This window comes from Mycetomoellerius zeteki, unplaced genomic scaffold (genome assembly GCF_001594055.1).
Source record: "Mycetomoellerius zeteki isolate Tzet28-1 unplaced genomic scaffold, Tzet1.0 scaffold212, whole genome shotgun sequence".
NCBI classification, from domain to species: Eukaryota; Metazoa; Arthropoda; class Insecta; order Hymenoptera; family Formicidae; genus Mycetomoellerius; species Mycetomoellerius zeteki.
The window spans coordinates 646,913-668,592 of NW_017257086.1; the positions used below are offsets into that span (position 1 = coordinate 646,913).

Sequence of the window (21,680 nt, forward strand, 5' to 3'; positions counted from 1 at the left end):
ATTTGGTTGACAATGTTTGTACTAATGAATCAGCATCGTGGCTTACGGTACCATTTATTCCTCTTCACACATAGAAATTTAAGCGGCTCAATAGTAACGACATCAAGGTGTCATTTCGTAGTCCTAATAAGATAGGAAAATATATTAAGGTTCAAAAGGATAAATGCCCCTCTACATCAAAAAGAAATGTAGTTTACAAGATCTCGTGCAACAATTGCGATGCATCATACGTGGGCCAGACAGGCAGACAATTAAAAACTAGAATTACGGAGCATCGTAATCATATCAAATATAATACATCTACTCGATCAGTCATAACGGAGCACAGATTACAGTATGACCATGACTTCCAATGGGACAACGTAAGAGTTTTGGATGAAGAACCTTGCTACAGGAAACGCCTAACTTCCGAGATGCTCAACATCAAAAAGCAGACGGTTAGTTTAAATTTACAAACTGACACGGAAGGTCTCCACAAGGCATATACTCCTATTATAAATAAACTTTGACTCTTTGTTACTAACTTTCCGTCTCCTCTCTCAGTATGTGTTGATCTGTATCGGTAATCGGATGTGTTAAGAAAAGTACATTATAATTGTCGCACAATGTTCGCGTTATATCTACGAATGGCTTATATCATTCATAACCGATTTTCTCTGGAAAATTTTAAATTAATTTTACACATGGCTTTTGGTAAGATATTATTTGTCAGAATTTATACGTTTAGTTTTTGTAATAAAACTTTATATTGTAATCAGATTCCGAAGAGACACTGACCACGAATGGCATGTGAACGGCGTAGATTGATACATCCGATTAGTATTTAATATGCGTTTTTTGCGTGAACTTTTTGTATATCAAATTCTTGTAAAATTGTATCTGAAGAGGGCTCAATCGCGTAGCCGAAACTTGTAGTTTCTCAATTTATTTAATTAAATGTTATGTGTTTCTCAATTTATTTAATTAAATGTTATCTTATATTTTATATTCAGACTGACTTAATCTTTCATGTTTTACCAATTTTCGGACTATAATTTTTATGTATTGACTCTTACTTCGTCCTTTATTTATTATTTTTATTTTTAATATTTCTTTATAAAGATAGAGCAGAGAAATATATTTTAAAAAAATTAATTTCGACGTATTATTTAGATTACAAAATCTTTAATGCCTCTTAATTATATAAAGTAAAAATACATAATAAAATATCGATATTTGTAAATACGGTTACTCTGCATTATTTTTAGATAAACATAAACAGGTATTTAAATAGAAATTAAATAAAATGTTCAAAATGACCACCTTCAGCACGAATGCAGACCCTTATTCTTCTATCAAAGGAATTCCGAACTCTTTGAGAAACATTTGGATCCCTCCTTATTTCTTCGAATCCATTTTAACCGTGTAGCCAGAGATCATTTGAATCGAAATTATGGCCAGAGAATGGATAGGGCGTGGAGGTCCGGTTGCCCTCAAGATCACCGAATATGAATCCATTTGATTTTTATTTATGGGGTCACGTAAAGTCAATAGTTTACAGAAATGCGCCCATTGCTGATTTAAGACAATCCATGGATTCGAAGAAATAAGGAAGGATCCAAATGTTTTTTCAAATAATCCAGTAATCGTATTTACAAATATCGAAAAATTAAAAAAATGAAAAGTAAAAAATTTAAAAATAAAACATGTATAAGTTATTTATGTTGAAACACTATGAAACAAATTATGATTGTAATTATGGAAAATAAATTTCAATTTTTTAACATAAAACTGGTTATAACTCGGAAACGACTTATTTCTAGATCTATGTTTATATTGCTTTTTTTCTTTCTTTTTGGGCCCCGAATCACTTCTCGAAATATTGACGCCGATTTTCTGGACATCCTGTATAGAGTGCTCTATAAATGCTGAATATGATATTAGGTCGATGCAAAAGTTCTTGTCGATGCGGATACATGTCTGTATACATGCCTTAGTATGATTTTATAGGCAAAAACGTTTATGATTTTTGTAAATTGACATCTCTGCATTAACATTTATGCATGATAAACTATAGATTGTAATACAATCTAACATTTATTACGATTAAAAATGGAGCCGGATAAAGAGTATATTCGTCACCGCTTTTTGTTTTGTTTTCACCAAAAGGAAACTGCTGCTGATGCACACAGAATTATTTGCGAAACATATGGTGAAAATGTTATAGCTATTAGAACATGCACGAATTGGTTCAAACGATTTAAAAAGCGGTGATTCCAATATCAGCGACAAAGAATGTTCCGGACGTCCTGCAGTTGTGGAAGAAAATGAATTGCAAGCATTGCTTAATGAAGATTCTGTTCAATTGACTCGTGAGCTTGTATTACAACTGGAAGTTGATCATTCATCAATTGTTCGTCACTTAAATACAATGAGAAAAGTCCGGAAGTATGGAAAGTAGGTATCACATGAATTATCCGAATGCGCAATTGACAATCGGTATATGTGTCTTTCATTGCTTGCTATGCAAAAAAAAACAAAGTTTTTTTGTGACGTATTGTAACTGGAGATGAAAAATGGATATTTTTCGACTACCCTAAAAGGCAAAAACATTAGATGAAGGCTAATCAATATCATCAACGCTACGCCGCAATATCCATGGTCATAAGGTTCTGCTGTGTATCTGGTGGGACCAAGAAGGTGTGCTCTTCTATAAGTTGTTGTCACCGGAGCAAACCGTTACAGGAGACCGCTACAGCAAGCAACTAAGGCAACTGCATAGCGAATTAATTCAAAAACGCCCGCAAATAGTCAGTAACCGTCGCAAGGTCATCCTACTGCATGACAGCGCCAGGCCACATGTTGCTAAGGAGATCAAGGAAGTATTGTTGGAGTTGAAATGGGAAGTTCTTCCATATCTAGCTTACTCACCAGACGTTCAGATTATCATCTGTTCAGATCAATGCAGCACGACTTATCTGATGATCGTTTTTCGTCGAGGATATATGAAAATGGGTTAATCAATGGATTACCTCAAAAGATGACTCCTTTTTTCGACGTGGTATTCGCATGCTGCCAGAAAGATGGAAAAAAGTCGTAGAAAATGATGGAAAATACTTCGATTAATATAATGTATCGATTTTTTTATTGTAATAAAAATATATTGCAAAAAATCGGCAAGAACTCTTGCATCGCGACCTAATAAAAAAAATTCCTGAGAAATTTTCATGGAGCTTTTTAATTTTAATCGCATATGATTTGCGAGGATTTGAGTTATTATCTTGACAATGAAGGACAGTTTTAAAATAGTTTCTTAATTAGACTCTAAAATTAGATTTTAAGTTAGTCCACGAATTTGTGATTAAAATTAAGATCGCTTGTAGTACGCGATTATCTTGCATTGGAAATAAAACATATCTAGACGTACGACACAAATTCTCACGTGATTTATGTAATAATTTCATGAAAAGCAGAAAAAACATAATCTATGATATATTACTCGAGATTAAATTTAAAATCATGTAAATAAAATGTAAATAAAATGTTTCTTATCGTTACATTAGAAGTGATAATTATATACATTAGTACGACTTCATGAGCATAGAAAATATTGAATCATTCCATATAACGTATAGCAATTATATTTCATTTTAAATGAGATACGTCACAGAAACGATAAGCATGTGATAAAACGATAAAAAAAATCTCGGAAATATTCCACAAAATTTCGATTTTCTATTAATCGTAGAAATTGCAGTTTAGTCCTTTGTGTTTCATAATTGGTAGTGTGATATATGAATGTTTATTTACATATTCAACACTGTTTGTTTACATATTCAACACTTTTGTTGATATGTTAAGTTTCTTAAAATCTCTGGCACATATCCTTACATTTAAATTTAAAAGCAATTTCGCCTGGAAGTCATTTCATTCCTACACAGAAATTTGTAATATACAAGAAGAAAATAATTATAATTTTCTAAAAATGTTTTTAATATTTATTATAAGAAACTTTCGTCTTATGATATGTATTACAAGATCGCATCCTTCTTCACTCACTTGTTTTAATCATTCATTATTGGTAATTAGACAAGTATTAGAAAATATGATAAAAATACGTACATATATGTAAATTATCCAACAACTTTTTGAAAAACAGAAAAAGACAAAGTTATATATAAAAAACATCCAACAACTTTTTAAAAAACAGAAAAAGACAAAGTTATATATAAAAAACAATAGCAAAAAAAAACGAAAAGCAACGATTCGTATAATTAAGCTCATTTCCGCTTGATAAGATATGTTTTAAAATAATCATGTTTTATAAAAATAATCATGTTTCATATTAAAAATCCGAAATTAAATTTTTTTTATTTCCATACGCTTTACTTAACAAAAGAGCAGATAATTTAAAGGCAAAATATATTACGGTATTGGAAGTTGTTTCTATTTATAACATAATTCTATTTTAGACTTTCTATCCAATTAGTAGACACATTAAGAAATAATATCAGCGAAACTACTGTAATTATTTGTTCAAATATAAAAGACCTATATGTTTTTTCTTATAGTCGAAGTTAAATTAAGATATATAAATAAAATAAGCATTGGAATAATATACTCGATTACCGGAGCTGTGTGTGTGTGTGTGTGTGTGTGTGTGTGTGTGTGTGTGTGTGTGTGTGTGTGTGTGTGTGTAGATATCTGTGTAGCATTATTTTAATCATTATTTTTTAAATTAAGTACTGCCCCGAGAAAGCTTACTTAGAATCACACTTTTAGCACCATTAGAAAAAGTAAAATAAAATTTTGTTAAGTAACTTGAAATGAAATTCTTGTGAAATTTTTTTCGATGATTTTTTTCCCAAAATAACAATAAAATCTGGATTAAAACGATAGTCAAATTCCAACGTGTTCATCGAAGAAAGTGCCCGAGATAACTAATCATCACGCTTAACGAGACCTTTGTGGCATCGTCCAAAGGCAAGCATCCTGTTTAGCACCATAGATGCCGCATTGTGAGTGACGACGATACGAATTGCAGTTGCTCTAATCAAAATCGACATTGATATCGACAAGGAAATGTCGTGTCGTACAGACATATATGTTATTGAGATAATCGATTATTCTGCATGCAGTCTCGTGTGCTTTGTCACGCAATGTATCACGTGGAAGCGATTACGAAAATGAAATCACACAGACAAGTCGTGATCCAGTTTATTCCAAAAATTATTATCTATGAATGTTATGTGGTAAATAAAAATGTTAAATATATAATATTCTGACATATAAAAAAACAAGGGTGCTCTATAGAAAAACAATAGTTTCCGTATAGAGAAACAATGTTTGTTTTTATTTTGTAAACAATTTATTCTCACACTATCCGTTTTATAGAACAATATGTGTTTTTTGTACAACTTCTTTTTTTAAATTTGTTTTATAGGTATATTTATTTGTAAATTGACATATGTGTGTATCGGTTGTTTGTTATTTCAAAAAATGCAATCAAAAATGGCGTAATAGTCTGGTGATTCTTTGACCTGTGACATAAAGGCAACGATCATGTGTTCGCGTACGATTTAATTCGTCAAATAGATAGATATGTTTCGTGAGAGTGTGGCATACAAAATGAGCAATCTCATCAATCCGATTTCATTAGACGGAAAATTTATCTTCTATATATAATATAATATTTAATTGATATTAGGTACCAATAATAAAAATAATAGTAAAATAATTTCAAAAAAAGAGGCGAAGAATCAAATTTTTAATACAAATTATTTATATTATATCTATTCTTAATAGATGACTTTATTGCTTCTTATATAATATAGATTGAACAAAAGCTATATCACTTCGCGTAAAGTAGTAATTTTAATATTTTAGACAGTAAAAAATCTGCAAGTTATATGAACACGATTAGAAACAAACAAAAATAGCATACTGAAACTTCTTATTTATTTATCTCTATATCAGTGACTTTTATTATGGTCGTTTATTATGGATCTTTAAGGTCATCGATAATGTATCGTATAAAAAGTAGAAATTCTTTACATGGGGGAGCTCTCTCTCTCTCTTCACTTTACCCATTATTTTCAGCCTTTTTTCTTTTTCTGTGACTCGTTTGCTTCGTTTAACTTTTCTATTTCTAATTCTAAGACTTTTTGTTTTCGTCGACATGTTGGCGTTTTGGAAAACCAGACTGTAATGTTAACGTTCAAGTTTAAACCTGCTAAAAGTCCAGTACCTGCCATCTTATACGATATTACGCATTATCACAAACCTAGAAACGCATCTTCCTCTTCGCGATACACTGGATCCTTGAAACTCAATGCGTTCACCAATTCCACATGAGTTAAAGGATGAGTTCGTAACTGTACCATACGCTTCGTAGTCATTACCTGTATCATGATAGAATATAAAAGAACGTTGAATTAAAGATAATACTGTAAGTACTGATAACATTGACATTTGTAATGTAAATTATCAACCTCATTGATTGTTGCTAAAATAGTTCCTATCGTGAAACCGTCGCACGCTTTGGCCATAGCCGACGTATCAAATTGTCGGCTAATACCCGAATACTAAAAATTAAAATTTTTACATGTAAAAATAAATTATTAACTGTATCAATATAAACTTATTTGATGAAATAATAATTGTTTAACGTAATAAATTAAGAGATTGGGCAATTATTATTAAGTGAATCAATAGATGTGTGTGTGAATAAATTAAAGATTATAACGATTCTTTAAACAGCAATTTAATTCATTAAATATAAATTTAAACACTTTGTACAACTCACTTTATATAATAAATCTTTCCATATAAAAGACACAGTGCCGTAATCTGGTCTAGGAATATAAATAACTTTATCATAAGCTTGATATAAAAGTTTTGGATCACCATCCCAAGGCTTATTAGATGTTCCAATAAATAAAACTCTGTCTTCACTCGTGATATTCTTCACTAATTTTGGCAAATCTTTTCTCAATCGTTTCGGATCGGTTTTATCAGTTTTTGCTACTTTTTTTATAAACGGCTTTTCCGCGTTGTCCATGAAAATCACTGATGGCTGCAGTAATCGCGATACCTTCGAAAGTATAGAGAATTACTTAGTATTCACAATATTATTCAACTCATCGAGTTGAAGTTCAACTCAATTTTATGAGTTGTTCAACTGTTGAACAACTCATAAAATTGATTGCTTATCATGCTCAAACTTATCATAATTATATTTTAACTCTTTTTGGGAACCGAATATCTGTTTCCGATCTTATCAGTAAATAAATCTTCTTAAGTCCTATAACTATTGTCTGAAACATTTTTCTATAAAACTTATATTTTCCGAGTTATTCAGGGATATCGACCTTTTGTTCCCCACCCTATACACATATAGGTAGAGTACCCATTGATAAGATTTGTATCATAAGAGCTAAAGTACGAAACATTACAAACCTTCGAAATCAGATGAACGAGCATAATCAAACCCGACTTGCCAGGATATTTACCAGCGATATTTGCCGGCGTAATATCGAAGAGTGTAGCTCCAAGTTCTGTACAGATCGCGTTCACCAAGAGTTTTTTGCCGCTGCCGTGCGGACCGGCTATCAAAACTGACCTCACGAGAGGTGTGAGTTCTCTCAAGATTTGATTACCCAGCGGAAGTATACAGTATTCAGCGATCAATTGTCTAATGTCGCCTGACGTTATTTAATTAATTATTATCAACTGCTTTAATTAAACTGTGTGATTCGGAAATACTTTGGCAAATTTTTGGCAAATTTTGAAAAGAATATTTTTAGCATAAATATCGAGAGACAGAGAGAGAGAGAGAGAGAGAGAGAGAGAGAGAGATGTTTATTTGTTGCAACAATATATCGAAAATACAAATTAATTTAAATGAAATAAATTTAAATATTATGTATTTAAATACCGAGTGTCGGAAGAGGATCTTTCTCCTTCATACGAAGATCGTGGTTCGCAAAAGACTTTTCACCTTTAAACTCGTTTAGCGAAACCTCACGGTGAAGTTTAATAATTCCTTGTGTGAGAAGCTCCTCGAAAAGGGACTCGGTCGTTCTGTCGGGTGTTAGATCTTTCTCCTTTTTCCTCTTATTTTTTTTTCCGCTCCTACGAATTCGCTTTTGAGGTTTCTTCGCGCGTTTTCCTTTGAGACCTTTGTCTCTATCTAACGCAAGCTGAAGCGCCTCTATATCGCCTAATTATAATTATCGTATCGCGTTATTAACAATCATATGAATGTTATTCGGAAAATTTGTTGTGCTATATAATCTGAATAAATATTATATAATCCCTCAAAAATGTAAAAAATGCCTTTAAATGAGCCAACACAGAAAGTCAGTGTGTAAAAAATTATTATTCTTCTATACATAGATGATATTAGAACAACTCGCGTGCGAATTATTCTCACTCTTGATATCATCTGTCGCGAATTTAAAGGCATTTTTTACATTTTTGATTTATTCACTAGAGCCTGAATTGATTTTTAAATTATTATAATCTTTCAATATAGAGAGAACAGCATCTTTTTTTGTACAATATAATTCTTTGTAATTTCTTGCAATAATTTTTAGCCAGTACAGGATGCGTGATCATTACATCGGATATTGTAGAAATTTACATACAAAATAATACCGCATATATGTATGATTCTCACTTTTCGACAAAAGGAAAGAGCATTTTAAATAAAAAAAATTAATTGAATGAAAAACAAACTTATCTTGTGTTGCTTTCAGCTTTGATCTTGATTATTCTTTTTTGAGAAATACAGTTTCATCTACCTCTCATCGTTTGATCCACTACTAGTCTGACTTCGTCCTCGATTTCCCTTGTTTTTTCCGCTTCTATCATATCACGATAAGGCAACTGCATCGGGTTTGCGGATTCATCCTTGTCTTTCCATACGTCTTGATACTCTTGAGTCGCGTGAATCAATTCCGGCAGAAAGTTAGAGGGGACAGATTTGAATCCTAGATCTGTCTCGTCTTCTGACTGCTCCGTTTCGCTATCTTTCTTCGATTTTGAGCGTTTCGATTTCTTTGATTCCTTTGATGATATCGCCGTAGACTTACTCACAGTACTTTCAGTCCCCTATAACAAGAAAAATAAGCAATAATAAGATTGAAAGACCGCTAATGTTAAACATAATAATTTTAAATTAAGAAGCGCCATAACGGTAAGATGTTGAACTATTGTAAAGAAAAATAAGAACAAAAAGCGCAATTAAACGTTATAGCAAAATTGCTTTAAGTCGGCCTTTGTCAATCTTTGTAGATACAAATTTCAATGTTTGATTATAAAATTAAGATATTTTAATGCTAATTAATCGATTTGATAATCACTTTATTACGGTTTCTTGCAATACTAATATAATTTAAACATTTCTAAAAATGAATTCCTGTACATACATGCATATTTATTAGTTCTTATTTTCTATGTTCTCTTCGTTATATACAGGGTGTCCCATAACTCACCTGACAACGCTCGTGGGCAGGTAGAGCGGACTAAACTGAGTCGAAAAGTCCTCTACTATTTTGTAATTTTCGCAATAATTAACAAGATATTAATTACTAAAAATTGCCAAATATTGGTCTTCAATAATTTTTTTCTCAAATACTATCAATTTTACAAAAAAACTACAAGAGACAAAAATTGTTTATTTTCTTCTCATAGAACTCTAAGAATTTTTTCAGAATTTTTTATTAACTTTTTAGTACTGCATTTTCTTATTTTTACCATCATGAAAATCCAGTATTAAAAAATTCTGAAAAAATTCTTAGAGCTGTATGAGAAGAAAATAAACAATTTTTGTCTCTTGCAGTTTTTTTGTAAAATTGATAGTATTTGAGAAAAAAATTATTGAAGGCCAATATTTGGCAATTTTTAGTAATTAATATCTTGTTAACTATTGCGAAAATTACAAAATAGTAGAGGACTTTTCGACTCAGTTTAGTCCGCTCTACCTGTCCACGAGCGTTGTCAGGTGAGTTATGGGACACCCTGTATATAGAAGTTTCAGACGCGCGCGTGTGTATGTACACATCGATACTTTACTTGTCTGCTGAAAATCATTCGCGAACCTCCACTTTCAGCGGATGGTAGATCAGGTATCTTTCCAGTTTGTTGAAAATAAGTGTCAATCCAATTTCGAATTTCACTCCGTATCTTTTCTTCCATAATAGCGCTTTTCTCCTTGCGAATTCTCTCCGTGGCTTCTAAAATTAAAGCCTCGTATTGCTGTTGAAAATTCATTTGCTTTTTGTATCTCTGCTGTTTCAGTTTTTCCGCTTGCTTGGCGTTCTCCGTGATTACTTGACTAGGCTGTAGCATTCCTTTGAGATAATTGATACGTTATAATCGTATACAATTAACATATGTTGATAGGTATCGAACGAGACGAGAACAGCAAGTATTCTCGTTTCTTTATCGAAACGATATTATAAATTTAGTAATTTGTTTATTTTTTTTGTCTTTTCGATAAGAAACAGACTATATAGGGAGATTTATTACGACTAGATTATTTTTACCTATAAGTAACATTTCCTCGAGACGTCTTTTGCGAATGTAGCATCTAGTGATATATCCTTTCCATACTTTTTGAATTTTTAATGCCGCGAGTTTCTCGCTCGTTTCATCTTTTTCTTCCACTTCTAGCTTTGTAGTCGATCTTTCCTTCATTTCGCGAACTTCTTTCATAAATTGATACCGCAGCCTACCTTGTCTCGCTCGTTCGTGAGCCTGAAGAATTAAAGTTTACAGACGGTTTGAAAAGTATGTAAGGTAGGATATGGATACGGATGTCATTTTTTATATAAAATGCATAATATACGTTTAACATATTACACATGTACAAAAACTAGAATACGCGTGGCAGAAGACACGACAACTTCACATATGGCGGAGTTTAGATTAATTTTGATTTATAGTATAAATATTCATTTTATATAAATATTTATTAAATAAGAAAAATAGAAAACAAAAAAGATATTTCCAAGATATAAATAATATATATTTTTGTTTCATTCATTTTTAATTTACATGAAGATATGAAGAATACTAATCTGGAAAAGGTTTGCTGGGCAAAGATCGAGGTGAGCTTCGTCAAGTTATTAGACCGAGTGGCCGATCGTAAACGTGTGTTAAAATGAATTCGATCCATCCGTTAGATATTTAGTCATTTAGTTGGCTGTCTCATATCAATTATACAGTTCTGTTTTTTAGAAACGCGATCACTGTAAAACAAGAGTCTTATTGTTAGTCGAATCTTTCTTATGACTCGCGATACCTGAATAAGTCGTATAGCCTGAGACTCGGTAATTTTCCTGGGCACAATAATCTCATGAAGCGCACCCAGATTTCGGAGTGTATCTTCGATGAATCTGCGTCTCCCTTCGATTTCAGCGATACGATCGTGTCTGTAGTACCTCGGTACCCGAATTTCGGCCTCCTGCGCCGTCACACCACACTCGATCAATATGTCATCGTAATAGCTGTGCTCCGAAAGATCGATATTGGCCAATTCGTGCTTCAACTCCAACACTCTACCCAGAGTTGCGTCCAACGATTTCTTGATCAGCAAACGCTTCTGAGGTTGTATCACTTGATCATAGCATTGCTCGAGTTTGTTACACGCGAGGATATATTTTACGTACAACGCCGAGACGACGTCGTGCGCCTTTCTACGGTCCTTTTGTGGTTTCGCACCTTGAAGCACCGTATCCGCTTGGATCGCCTCTGTGAGCGATGTTTGAGCCACTCTCCAAAGCTCGTTGTACGTCGCGTTCGACATTCTTCCTCAATTTTCTCAAGAATCGAACGCACTTAAAAAATTTTTACCCTTTAACGTCATCATTCGAATGTTAGCTACAGACAATCGATTGTTGGTTACCTAGCAACGGAATTATCGGTCAGGAATCGCGTTTGTCGCGTGACGACTGGTGATCAGGCAAAAGAAATTATTCTATCGAAATCTCTCGAATTAATTTACACATTTACAATATATTCTTCATCTTTTTTCTTTTTTCCTTTCTTTGATTGACGAATCATTAGAATATAAATGAAAATTGAAGGAGAAGGAGAGAACTAACGATTATAATAGTGAAATAGACACGAGTTTCTAAGTGGATATCTCTAATGAAGTTTTTTAACGAGAAAGAAATCAAGTTAGTCTGATTGTGACGATAAAAGATAATAGAAAGATAAAAGAATTTAATCACCCGCGGGAAAAAATGTTTCATATATAATCATATATGTATAATTATACATATAAAACTGTATAAAACCATATATAATTATATAAAAAATTGACATATTTTATATACAATTATATATAAAATATGTCCATTTATATAACAATTTTTCCCTTTTCTATTCGCTTTCCGCATTCAATATGGACGATTAAGTACACGTTTAAAAGAAATCAAATGTACATATTTATGTTTCTTTATTTGCAAATATCTATTCAAAAATTATCTGAGCATACGAAGGCTCGAAAATAAAAACAAATACTTTTAAAAATTGTCGCCACATTAAATGTAGAAGGTTTTTCCCACAAATGCTTTTCTCTTAGATAAAAAAAAGAACCGACTTTTCAAACTTTATATACGTTATTTTGACATGAAACTAATATTGTAAGAAAATTGCTGATTCTCTCGCTTTGCCTTTGCTTTTGAATGTGGATAATCGAAAATAATATTTATCTCGTTGCTTCGCAGGAAACGAAAAGAGACAGCAAGTTTAACCTGCAAGATAAACGGACGATCAATAATCGGCCAATTGTTTTTTTTTCGTTTGAAGAAATCAGCGACCTTACTCATAAGCATAATATTATATAAATGCGGTAATTGACCATATATTGATCTTCGACAAATAGCAAGAGCCATTTAAATATTGTAAATAGAAAAAAAGCCTTTTCTAAGATACGTCATTCTGAGATGATAATATACTATCTATCACACATAAGGCTTGTTTTTTTTTTATTCATCTCGCACGCTTCATTTTTTTATATTTTTTCCTTTAATCACTAATGTGAAGAGAAACAAAGAAAGATGAATTATGCAAAAAATGCAACTAAAAACAATTTATTATTACGATTAATTCATCAGATAATACCTATCATGGAATATGTCTGAGTGAATTCCGATCGGAATTATTCCTTAAAAAACACAATAGAAATCTAGGGAATAATTGAATAATTCCGATAGGGATACATTTCGAATAATTCCATATAATACGTACGTATTCTGATATCACTAATAATATTATTATCGTTAGTTCCGACTCTGTGCGTTTTCGTCGCGCGAGGTCATCAAGATTAATCCAGAACATCCGAAATGATCTCTGCCTGCCGAAAGTATAATATATTAATAAAAAATATTGACCAATATTGGCCAATATTAGCGATATCTGTATACATATTGATAGTCTGCAACTCCAAGCTCTCATTGTTAGTACGTGTAGACGCGACAAATCGCAGTACTCTCTCCTCTTCTAGATTCTAACGTCGTTTACAGAGTCAAGAAAAATCCCTTTCGATCCGCCCTGACGGTTTGATTTGCATCAACCACTGAGCTATATCAAGTGCATACAGTTACGGTGACCATATTTTCTTAAAGAAAATAAAGGACAAATCTGAAAATTTTAGAATTTTATTTTGTCCCTACATATTTTTAAACCAATTCGTGATTGTCAAAAATTTGTGCATTATAACATTTTATTGCACAGTATAATTAAATAGAGATAATGCGCAGTTTTCTGATAGTTTGAAACTGCAATAGTCTGCAAAACTGTAAGATATTTTCCGTAAAAATTTGCTCATTGATATAATATTATAGACATTGGAACGCTAGTTAGAAAAGAATTTCCCATAATGTCAAAATAAAGGACAGTAAAGCACAATATTGGAAAATAAAGGACAAAATTGAATTTTGAAGAAACAAATAAATCTAAAGGACAGCGACCTAAAAGACGTATGGTCACCGTATGCATACTGTACCTACTGACAATGAGACAAAAAGCATACGAAAATAGTTCAATCACATATCAAATTTAAAAGAAGCCATAATTGTTCTCTATTATGTGCAATTTATAAGAGGTCTGTTTTCTGTGGCTGAACTAGTGTACACTTTTGGAACTTAAAGTGAGATAGATGTATGTTTGATAGTTAACGAAAGCGAGAAAGAGAGTTCTAGTGCAGTCTAGTGCAGGAACAGAAAACAGACCAAAGAACAGGTCGATTTGAATAGGTCTCGAATTCTGATTCTATCCTAGTTAGCATTAGGTTTGTCGCGTCGCAAGCTCCAACGTGCTCCAACATGCTCCTACCATGGCTCTTACTTACTCCAATCCGTTTGATAGAGTGAGTAAGAGCTATGGTAGGAGCATATCGGAACATGTTGGAGCATGCGACGCGACAAAAAACCTATTGTCGTTCCATTCCACCACATTCCACGTTTCACGGTGTTCCACCTCATTTCACCAGTTAGCTACGGCAGCTACCTCTGTTTTAAAACGTCATTGTCATTTCAGCATTTTAAGAGTTCAGCGGGTTCAGCCATTCAACCCAAATCGAATGCTCGCTCCAGCTCGCGAATGTAATCTCTGTGAATAGACGCTCATAAATCGTTGATCGAAGGTGATGATAAGAGAGCATCCGCAGTAATGGCATCGGCATTGGAGCAGTTTGTAAATAACGTTCGAACGCTTTCGAAGCAAGGTACGATCGACTTTGGTTATTGTGAAAGCGTGGAACTTAACCTCAAAACGCAAAAGCAAAAAGCGAAGGAACAAACCTTAAAGCATTCCCAACGTAGACAACTTCTTTCGAAAAAAAAATGCTTGGATTTTTTAAATTCGCTTCGTGTATTTAATAATAATAAGAGCTTAGATAACATTTAGAAAAACGAATTTTTGTTTCCTTATCACTGTATAACCTACTTGCATATACAGGCAATTTTAGAGAGTTATATGACATCATAAGCAAAAGTGTTGAAGTATTAACGAAGAATGGACAACACTTGGACAACGTTTTGGAAACATTAGATCTGCAACAACATTCGTTAGGTATCTTGGCAGTGCTCTGTGCAAAATTTTCATTGCCTAATTCTAATGGCGGAAATAACCCTGATGCACATAAACTCTTATTCAATCAAGTTCAAGAGTTTATTATTGGTTGTAATGGAGAACAAGTTAGATTTGCACCAGATACATGTGAGTATATCAAGTCTTTTGTTATGATTTCGTTGATGGTATCATTATATATAAAGCATTATTATCCCATATACGTAAAAAGTTTGTTTCAACTGTAACTCCTAGAAATCGCTTGTCAATTTATGCTTGCCCCTTCCAATTTAGACCATTAATTTTTTCATCTGTTCAAAAAGCAAGTATCTTCTTTAAAATCTCTTTGAAAACTATTTTTGTACTAACAAATTTTATTGAAAAAAATATTCAGAATTGACTTATACATAAATTTGTATAATTTAATTTTGAAAATTTTGTAATAAAATCATATGTGCGTGTCGTAATTACAAATTCTAATTTGAATCCAAAATTAGCAAAAACGAGTATTTGCTATATTTATTTACAGCATTATGTGTTTGATATTAAATGTTTACATCACAATGCATACATTTATTTTATCAAAATTTTCAGTTTGGCAGATGTTCAATTTTCCAAATATATTAATGATAATATATTTGTTTAGTTTGTTGTCGAATTGTATTTATTTTTTATCTTATTATATGCAACATTAATAATTCTTATAGATGCAGACTTATGTCACCTGTTTACACAGAGTTTAGTCGAGTCAAAAATGCCATTACGTGGAATCCAATTGTTGTGCCGTGCAATACGCAAAATACAACTTTTTGACAGTCAGCTGACCTCAATACACGCGGACCTTTGTCAATTATGTCTTCTGTCCAAATGTTTTAAACCAGCACTCGAATTTCTCGACATAGATGTCACAGGCATTAGCCAGGAAGGAGGCCAATTTGATTCAAAATATTTCCTATTGTACTATTATTATGGTGGCATGATATATACAGCATTAAAGAATTACGATCGGGCTTTGTATTTTTTTGAAGTATGTGTAACGACGCCCGCGATGGCAGTTAGCTACATCATGCTGGAGGCCTACAAAAAGTACATTTTGATCTCGCTGATATTACACGGGAAAGTATTAAATCTACCGAGATACACGAGCCAGGTAATCAACAGATACATCAAACCGTTAAGCCAGCAATATCAAGAATTGGCTACAGCTTATCTGGTTAATAGTTGCGAAGAAGTACAGAGCATTATTACTAAATATCAGCAAGTATTTGTGAGGGATCATAATCTGGGACTCGTGAAACAAGTGCTTGCTTACTTGTATAAGAAAAACATACAGAGGCTGACCAAGACTTTCCTAACGCTTAGTTTAAGTGATGTTGCGAGCAGAGTTCAATTATCAGGTCCGGTTGAAGCAGAAAAATATATTTTAAATATGGTGAGTTTCTATGCCATCGCGTACTATGTAATAAATATTTAAAAATCAATTTTTGAGTCAAATTCTTTGATAAATTTAATATTTTTCTCTCTAACATAAATATATTCTTACCTTTTCTTTAAAAAAAAAAAAAAAAACTTAAAATGAAGTGAATGATAACGTTAGTAAAATTTTATTTTTTACTTTTTTAGTCACTTTCCTTTAGTCATAAAGATTCGTTTTTAAACTTAGCTAATACTCTAGAGCATTATACACAATGTCTGTAAAATACAAATTGATATTGTTCATTAACAAATTATATTTTCAGATTGAAGATGGTGAAATTTTTGCGACTATTAATCAAAAGGATGGTATGGTAGTATTTCACGACGATCCTGAAAAGTATAATTCACCACAAATGCTTGCAAATTTTGAAAAGGAAATGGCAGCATGCACAGAACTAGATAAACGAGTACTAGAAATGGAAGAGGAAGTTGTCCTTACCCCGCAATATGTTCGCAAAGCTTGCGGACAAAACGATCAGGATGATCAAGCCGCTGGACCTGCACCGACAAATGTCACAAATGCGCAAGGTCAAATTAAACAAAACACCTACTCTATGTAACATATACATGTCGTTGTGTGTTATCTTTATTAAAAAATAATAAGAAATCACGAAAAATCTTGTTGAGAGTCAAGACTTTAATATCTGAAAGCTTGTTTTTTGAACGATGATAGTAATTATAAAAATATTTTCGCGACTTGAGTGTCGCCTATTTTGTAAACAATTTACGAATACGAGTTCGTTTATATATAGGTTTTACGTATAAGTTGAATTATAAGTTATAATGATATATGTACATATACGTTACAGAGATATTATTTTATTATCATTATTATTTTATAATCATACAAATTAATGTGAAAATACTCTACTACAATATTATATTAATTATATACAATTACATACAATTTATATCTTTACGAAATAGCAATCATTCAATATTATTCATTTATCAAATCTCTGTAACATATAAAAATTTAAAACTAAGTTTATATAAATGCATGATTGTCCGCGCGCGTATCAAATGATCAGCTTCTTTAAAGTATTCTCTCACGATACATGTCCATTGTAAAATAATAAATAATTCATTTTGTACAAGATAGTTCCAAATTGCTAGTCAGCTTGTAATATATCCAAAACTTGATCAAATGTCCAAAAGGCTTCATTATTAAAATTATTATATACATGCTATAACTGAAAATTAGTATACGGCAATATTTTCTTGTAAATTACTATACTTTTAATATTACTTAAAAATTCAGTTTTACATATATGTGTAATCGCATATATACAAGTTGATTGGTAAATATTATATGAAACGTTGAAAGTAGATACGTTTTATATATGTATGTGCGTGTGTGCGTATATATATATATATATATACAGTGTCCAAAAAGTTCCGGGAAATAACGGCCAAATAACTCTTTAGGAAAGCGTTATCGAGAAAAACGTTAAATACAAAAATTGTAAGATTCAAAAAAATCTATTTACTGATTCATCAGTTTGATCGTGGGTGGCGTCGCCAAAGTCAGGTCAAGGTCAAATTGATTTTTTTAAAATGGAACACCCTATTTTTGATGCCAGAATCTAATAGCTGGTGTCAAGAGTTTTTCAAAACACTGTAATAAAGTTAACCGCCGGCATTACGCAAGGTGTCTGATCGACGACTAAAATCTCTTGAATGTTGTTCAGGATCATGTTCTGGATAACGTTTATCAAGATTAAGGCCAATGGAGGTTATACCTCTTTTCATCTTTACATAAAAATGAAATTTTAGTGCAAAAATGGAAATAAGAGGAATAATCTTCATTGGCCTTGATCTTAATAAATGTTATTCAGGACATGATTCTGAATAACTATTCAAGAGGTTTTAACCGTCGGTCGGACACCTTGCGTAATGCTAATGCTGCTAGTACTGTAACTTTCAAGCTTTATAACTCGAAAAGTACTTAATGAAAAATAACATTATTACAATGTTTTGAAAAGCTCTTGACACCAGCTATTAGATTCTGGAATCAAAAGTAGGGTGTTCCATTTAAAAAAATCGATGTAATCTTGATTTGACCTTGGCGACGCCACCCAAGATCAAACTGATAGGATCAGTAAATAAATCTTTTTTACCTACCCTAGAACTTTTGTATTTAATCTTTTTCTCGATAACACTTTCCTGAGTAGTTATTCGGTTGTCCCGGAACTTTTTGGACACTCTGTATATATATATCAAGGAAAAACCTTTATGGAAAAATATCAAAGAAGAGCTTATAAATTATTGAAAATTTTTAATTTGCAACATTAAATATCTTCACAATGTCCATTTAATTTTTTTATATCTTTCGGAATGTGTAAAAGAAAATTCTCTTTTTTGTTTCAGGCTGATGTGATATTTGTATAATTTAAATTTAATCACAAGAAGAGTTAAACTGAGTTACATTTTTAAGATAAGAATTGACCAATTTTCTTGAAAACCATTTCACAAATTTCTTCCATATCCTTGGATCCATCGATAAATGTTACAGTTTCATACAACTCATTGTTTTGTATAACTTCATTTTTGTACTTTACAAATTCGGGCCATACTATTTTGTCAAAATATCCCGGTACGTCAGGCGGCTCATATATACGATTTTTTCTTCGTTCCCAACATTGTTCCTTTGTCAACGTTAAAAAGTATTTACAGTCACATAAATCTGTGATGGCCTTATGTTCGAAGAGCAAAAAACCATCCAATATCAATAGCGTCTTTGAATCGGTCGGATTTTTTCCGGGAGACTGAAATATTCTTATAACATCTGAATACATTTTCTGCATATCCATGCTTGTTAGTAATTCCCAATTCATGTGATTCAATTCCTGTATCTTAACGTGACGTGGATCGTCTGGTGGCAAAAAATAGTTGTCTTGACGCAACAGAACGGATGTTGGAAAATAATCATGGATCTTATTAGCCAATGTACTTTTTCCACTACAGGTTGCACCAGATATACCAACAACAAACCACTGCTTCGTCATTTTTAATTTGCCTGCAGTAGTACTGTAGTAGTGCTTGATATAGTGTAGATAAGAAAGTTTATTAATAAGTTTATAATGTTTGAATAATTTATAGTAAACTGAACGATTCGACGTAATCCCTCCCTCGCTATCTCTCTCTCTATCTCTCTCTCTCTCTCTCTCTCGTTATATAACTACTTAATATTTACTTTCTTTACAACACATTCATGCACGTATATCACAAGTTGTATATATGAGTGTCATAGAACGCAATGTATGATTACGCAATGTTACAACGATAACATAGTCAATATCGCTGCATGTTCTGACAACTTGCTACTAAGTTGCTATTCCATATTTTCTATTTTATGAAACAAGTGTGATTTCACATGGTAAATGGTAAAGAGTATCAAACCACCGATGAAAATTAGCCCGAGACTCGCGGGAATTATCAAAGCCAGATCGTACGAGTAAAAAAGCGATCTTAATCTACCATCGTCGATGAACGGTAGACCGATTACCCACACGGTATAGTAGAGAAACAAAACAAATGTTAATATTAATATTACTTTTCCTCTTTGACGATCACTATCAAACATTGTTGAGCATTTCTATTTTGATTTTGTTGGTTTACACATTATGCAATCCCTTACAATCCAATGTCATTATCAATATTATTCTACATATTCTTGCTCAAAGTTCTTGAAATCTTCTTCTGTGAAAGCTGTTTCTTCTGACTTTTTGGGTTTTTCTTGTTGAATATATCTCTTTCCTACAGCACGTTGCAACAACTAAAAAATATTTCGTGGATTAGTCAAGACTATTTGAGGAACGTATGTAGCTTATAACAAGTCTATACTTTTAATTTAAACAATTCTCCTTGTAACTTTAAATAAATGTTTAAGTGTCTTTGTACAGTCCATGTCTTCAGATATTTGTTTTAAAGCATATGATACAAAAGCATAAAATAAGAGAGTACAACAGTATAGAATATAAATATGAAAAATTTGTCCAGGTTCAAAATTTATAAAACATAATTTCTCATACATTGTTTGCTGTTTTAGCATCTATCCGATTACTGCTAAGTAAAAGGAGTCTTTGCACATTTTCATCAGTAGGATCTTTTTGAGTGGCTAAGCGTTTCTGAGTCTCATAAACAGTAGTTTTACTGGATCGACCCAAAATAGTATCAAGATCTATAAAAAGAAAATATAGAATTTAATTTCTCCTATGTATCTTTCAATATATATCCAATAATATATTTCTTATGAAAATATAATAAAATATTGTAATTAAATAATTTAGTATAATTTTATAATCTATAACTATATATATAAAAGATGTAAAGAACAGTAGATTTCGTATGACTCATCTAATAGATTATACATATTTAAATGATTAATTATAACCTGTCTTGTCGTTTTTAGAAATTATCCTATGTTTAGTGGGAATTAGATCCAAGGCTCCTTTATATCTAATATCTTTACGTTTCTTCTTCTTCCTTTGTTCTGAAAGTTTATTTTATCTGAAATAGATATTTGTATGCGCATTGTTTGGGCTGCATTCCGTTTCATGCATGATGCATCTTTTACCTTTGTTATTCACCGATTGTTAAATAAGGATAAATAATGCATTATGCACATCATGCGTGAAACGGAACGTGGCCTTGGTAAAACGTACACGAGGTTTCAATGGACTAACCTCTCTGCAAATCTTCTTCGTAACCCAATAATTCTAAGCTTTTATGCACGAGTGAATTAGACATTTCTCTGTACGTCACGATATAACTTAATTTGGTAAAGGTATAGAATACCCGTCTCACCTCCGATTTTGATGAAATTAGGCTTATTCGACGTGTTTTTGCACGAAATGAACGAATGTGGCAGAAAAAAGTGCCGCTCTGGCCTCTGAACCGAGATATTTAGCGTTAAAGTTCACGGCCGTTCAGGTTAGAAAATCTGTCATACCGACTCGATATAAGCGCTATAAGTATGCCTTTTTCATGCTCTGTGACTTAATGCGCATGCGTTTAGTCACTATTCCGTACAATAGAATGCACGAAATTTAAAATCAAATTAAAAAATGAATTAGTTATTCGTGCAATGTTTCTATTATACATGGTTCTATTTCAAATAAATCAACCCATGTGGACAGTGA

At 32.2% G+C, this 21,680-nt stretch overlaps 4 protein-coding genes across 5 annotated transcripts in view; 1 reads left to right on the forward strand and 3 right to left on the reverse strand.

The window, feature by feature from the left end:
• Positions 1–5,977: 5,977 nt before the first annotated feature.
• Positions 5,978–11,791, reverse strand: LOC108722655 (IQ and AAA domain-containing protein 1). Its single transcript, XM_018447861.1, has 10 exons — positions 11,288–11,791; positions 10,530–10,740; positions 10,057–10,334; positions 8,784–9,093; positions 7,916–8,200; positions 7,438–7,682; positions 6,785–7,072; positions 6,471–6,563; positions 6,263–6,380; positions 5,978–6,181 (listed from the first exon to the last, which is right to left on the reverse strand). Exons 1-10 carry the CDS (start codon positions 11,789–11,791, stop codon positions 6,075–6,077), a joined length of 2,439 nt encoding a protein of 812 aa, XP_018303363.1. The 3' UTR covers positions 5,978–6,074.
• A 2,738-nt stretch (positions 11,792–14,529) lies between these two features.
• CSN3 (COP9 signalosome subunit 3) lies at positions 14,530–18,977 on the forward strand. 2 transcript variants are annotated; one of them, XM_018447942.1, is made up of 5 exons: positions 14,530–14,716; positions 14,950–15,210; positions 15,768–16,492; positions 16,800–17,064; positions 18,907–18,977. In XM_018447942.1, the coding sequence occupies exons 1-5, from the start codon at positions 14,662–14,664 to the stop codon at positions 18,909–18,911; spliced, it is 1,311 nt and encodes a 436-aa protein (XP_018303444.1). In that variant the 5' UTR covers positions 14,530–14,661; the 3' UTR covers positions 18,912–18,977. The 2 variants fall into 2 exon arrangements, with proteins under 2 accessions (XP_018303444.1, XP_018303443.1); XM_018447941.1 differs by lacking the exon at positions 18,907–18,977 and having other exon boundaries at positions 16,800–17,178.
• Positions 18,907–19,865, reverse strand: Nrk1 (nicotinamide riboside kinase). The gene has a single exon (XM_018447943.1). The coding sequence runs from the start codon at positions 19,542–19,544 to the stop codon at positions 18,969–18,971; it is 576 nt and encodes a 191-aa protein (XP_018303445.1). The 5' UTR covers positions 19,545–19,865; the 3' UTR covers positions 18,907–18,968.
• A 266-nt stretch (positions 19,866–20,131) lies between these two features.
• LOC108722703 (active regulator of SIRT1) overlaps positions 20,132–21,680 on the reverse strand; it is a 2,107-nt gene continuing 558 nt past the window's right edge. Inside the window, exons 2-5 of the mRNA XM_018447944.1 lie at positions 21,225–21,316; positions 20,933–21,031; positions 20,571–20,719; positions 20,132–20,314 (exon numbers count right to left, since the gene is read on the reverse strand). Coding sequence (XP_018303446.1) covers positions 20,198–20,314; positions 20,571–20,719; positions 20,933–21,031; positions 21,225–21,288 — 429 coding nt within the window. The 5' untranslated portion in view covers positions 21,289–21,316 and the 3' untranslated portion in view covers positions 20,132–20,197. The remainder of the gene's footprint in view (positions 20,315–20,570; positions 20,720–20,932; positions 21,032–21,224; positions 21,317–21,680) is intronic.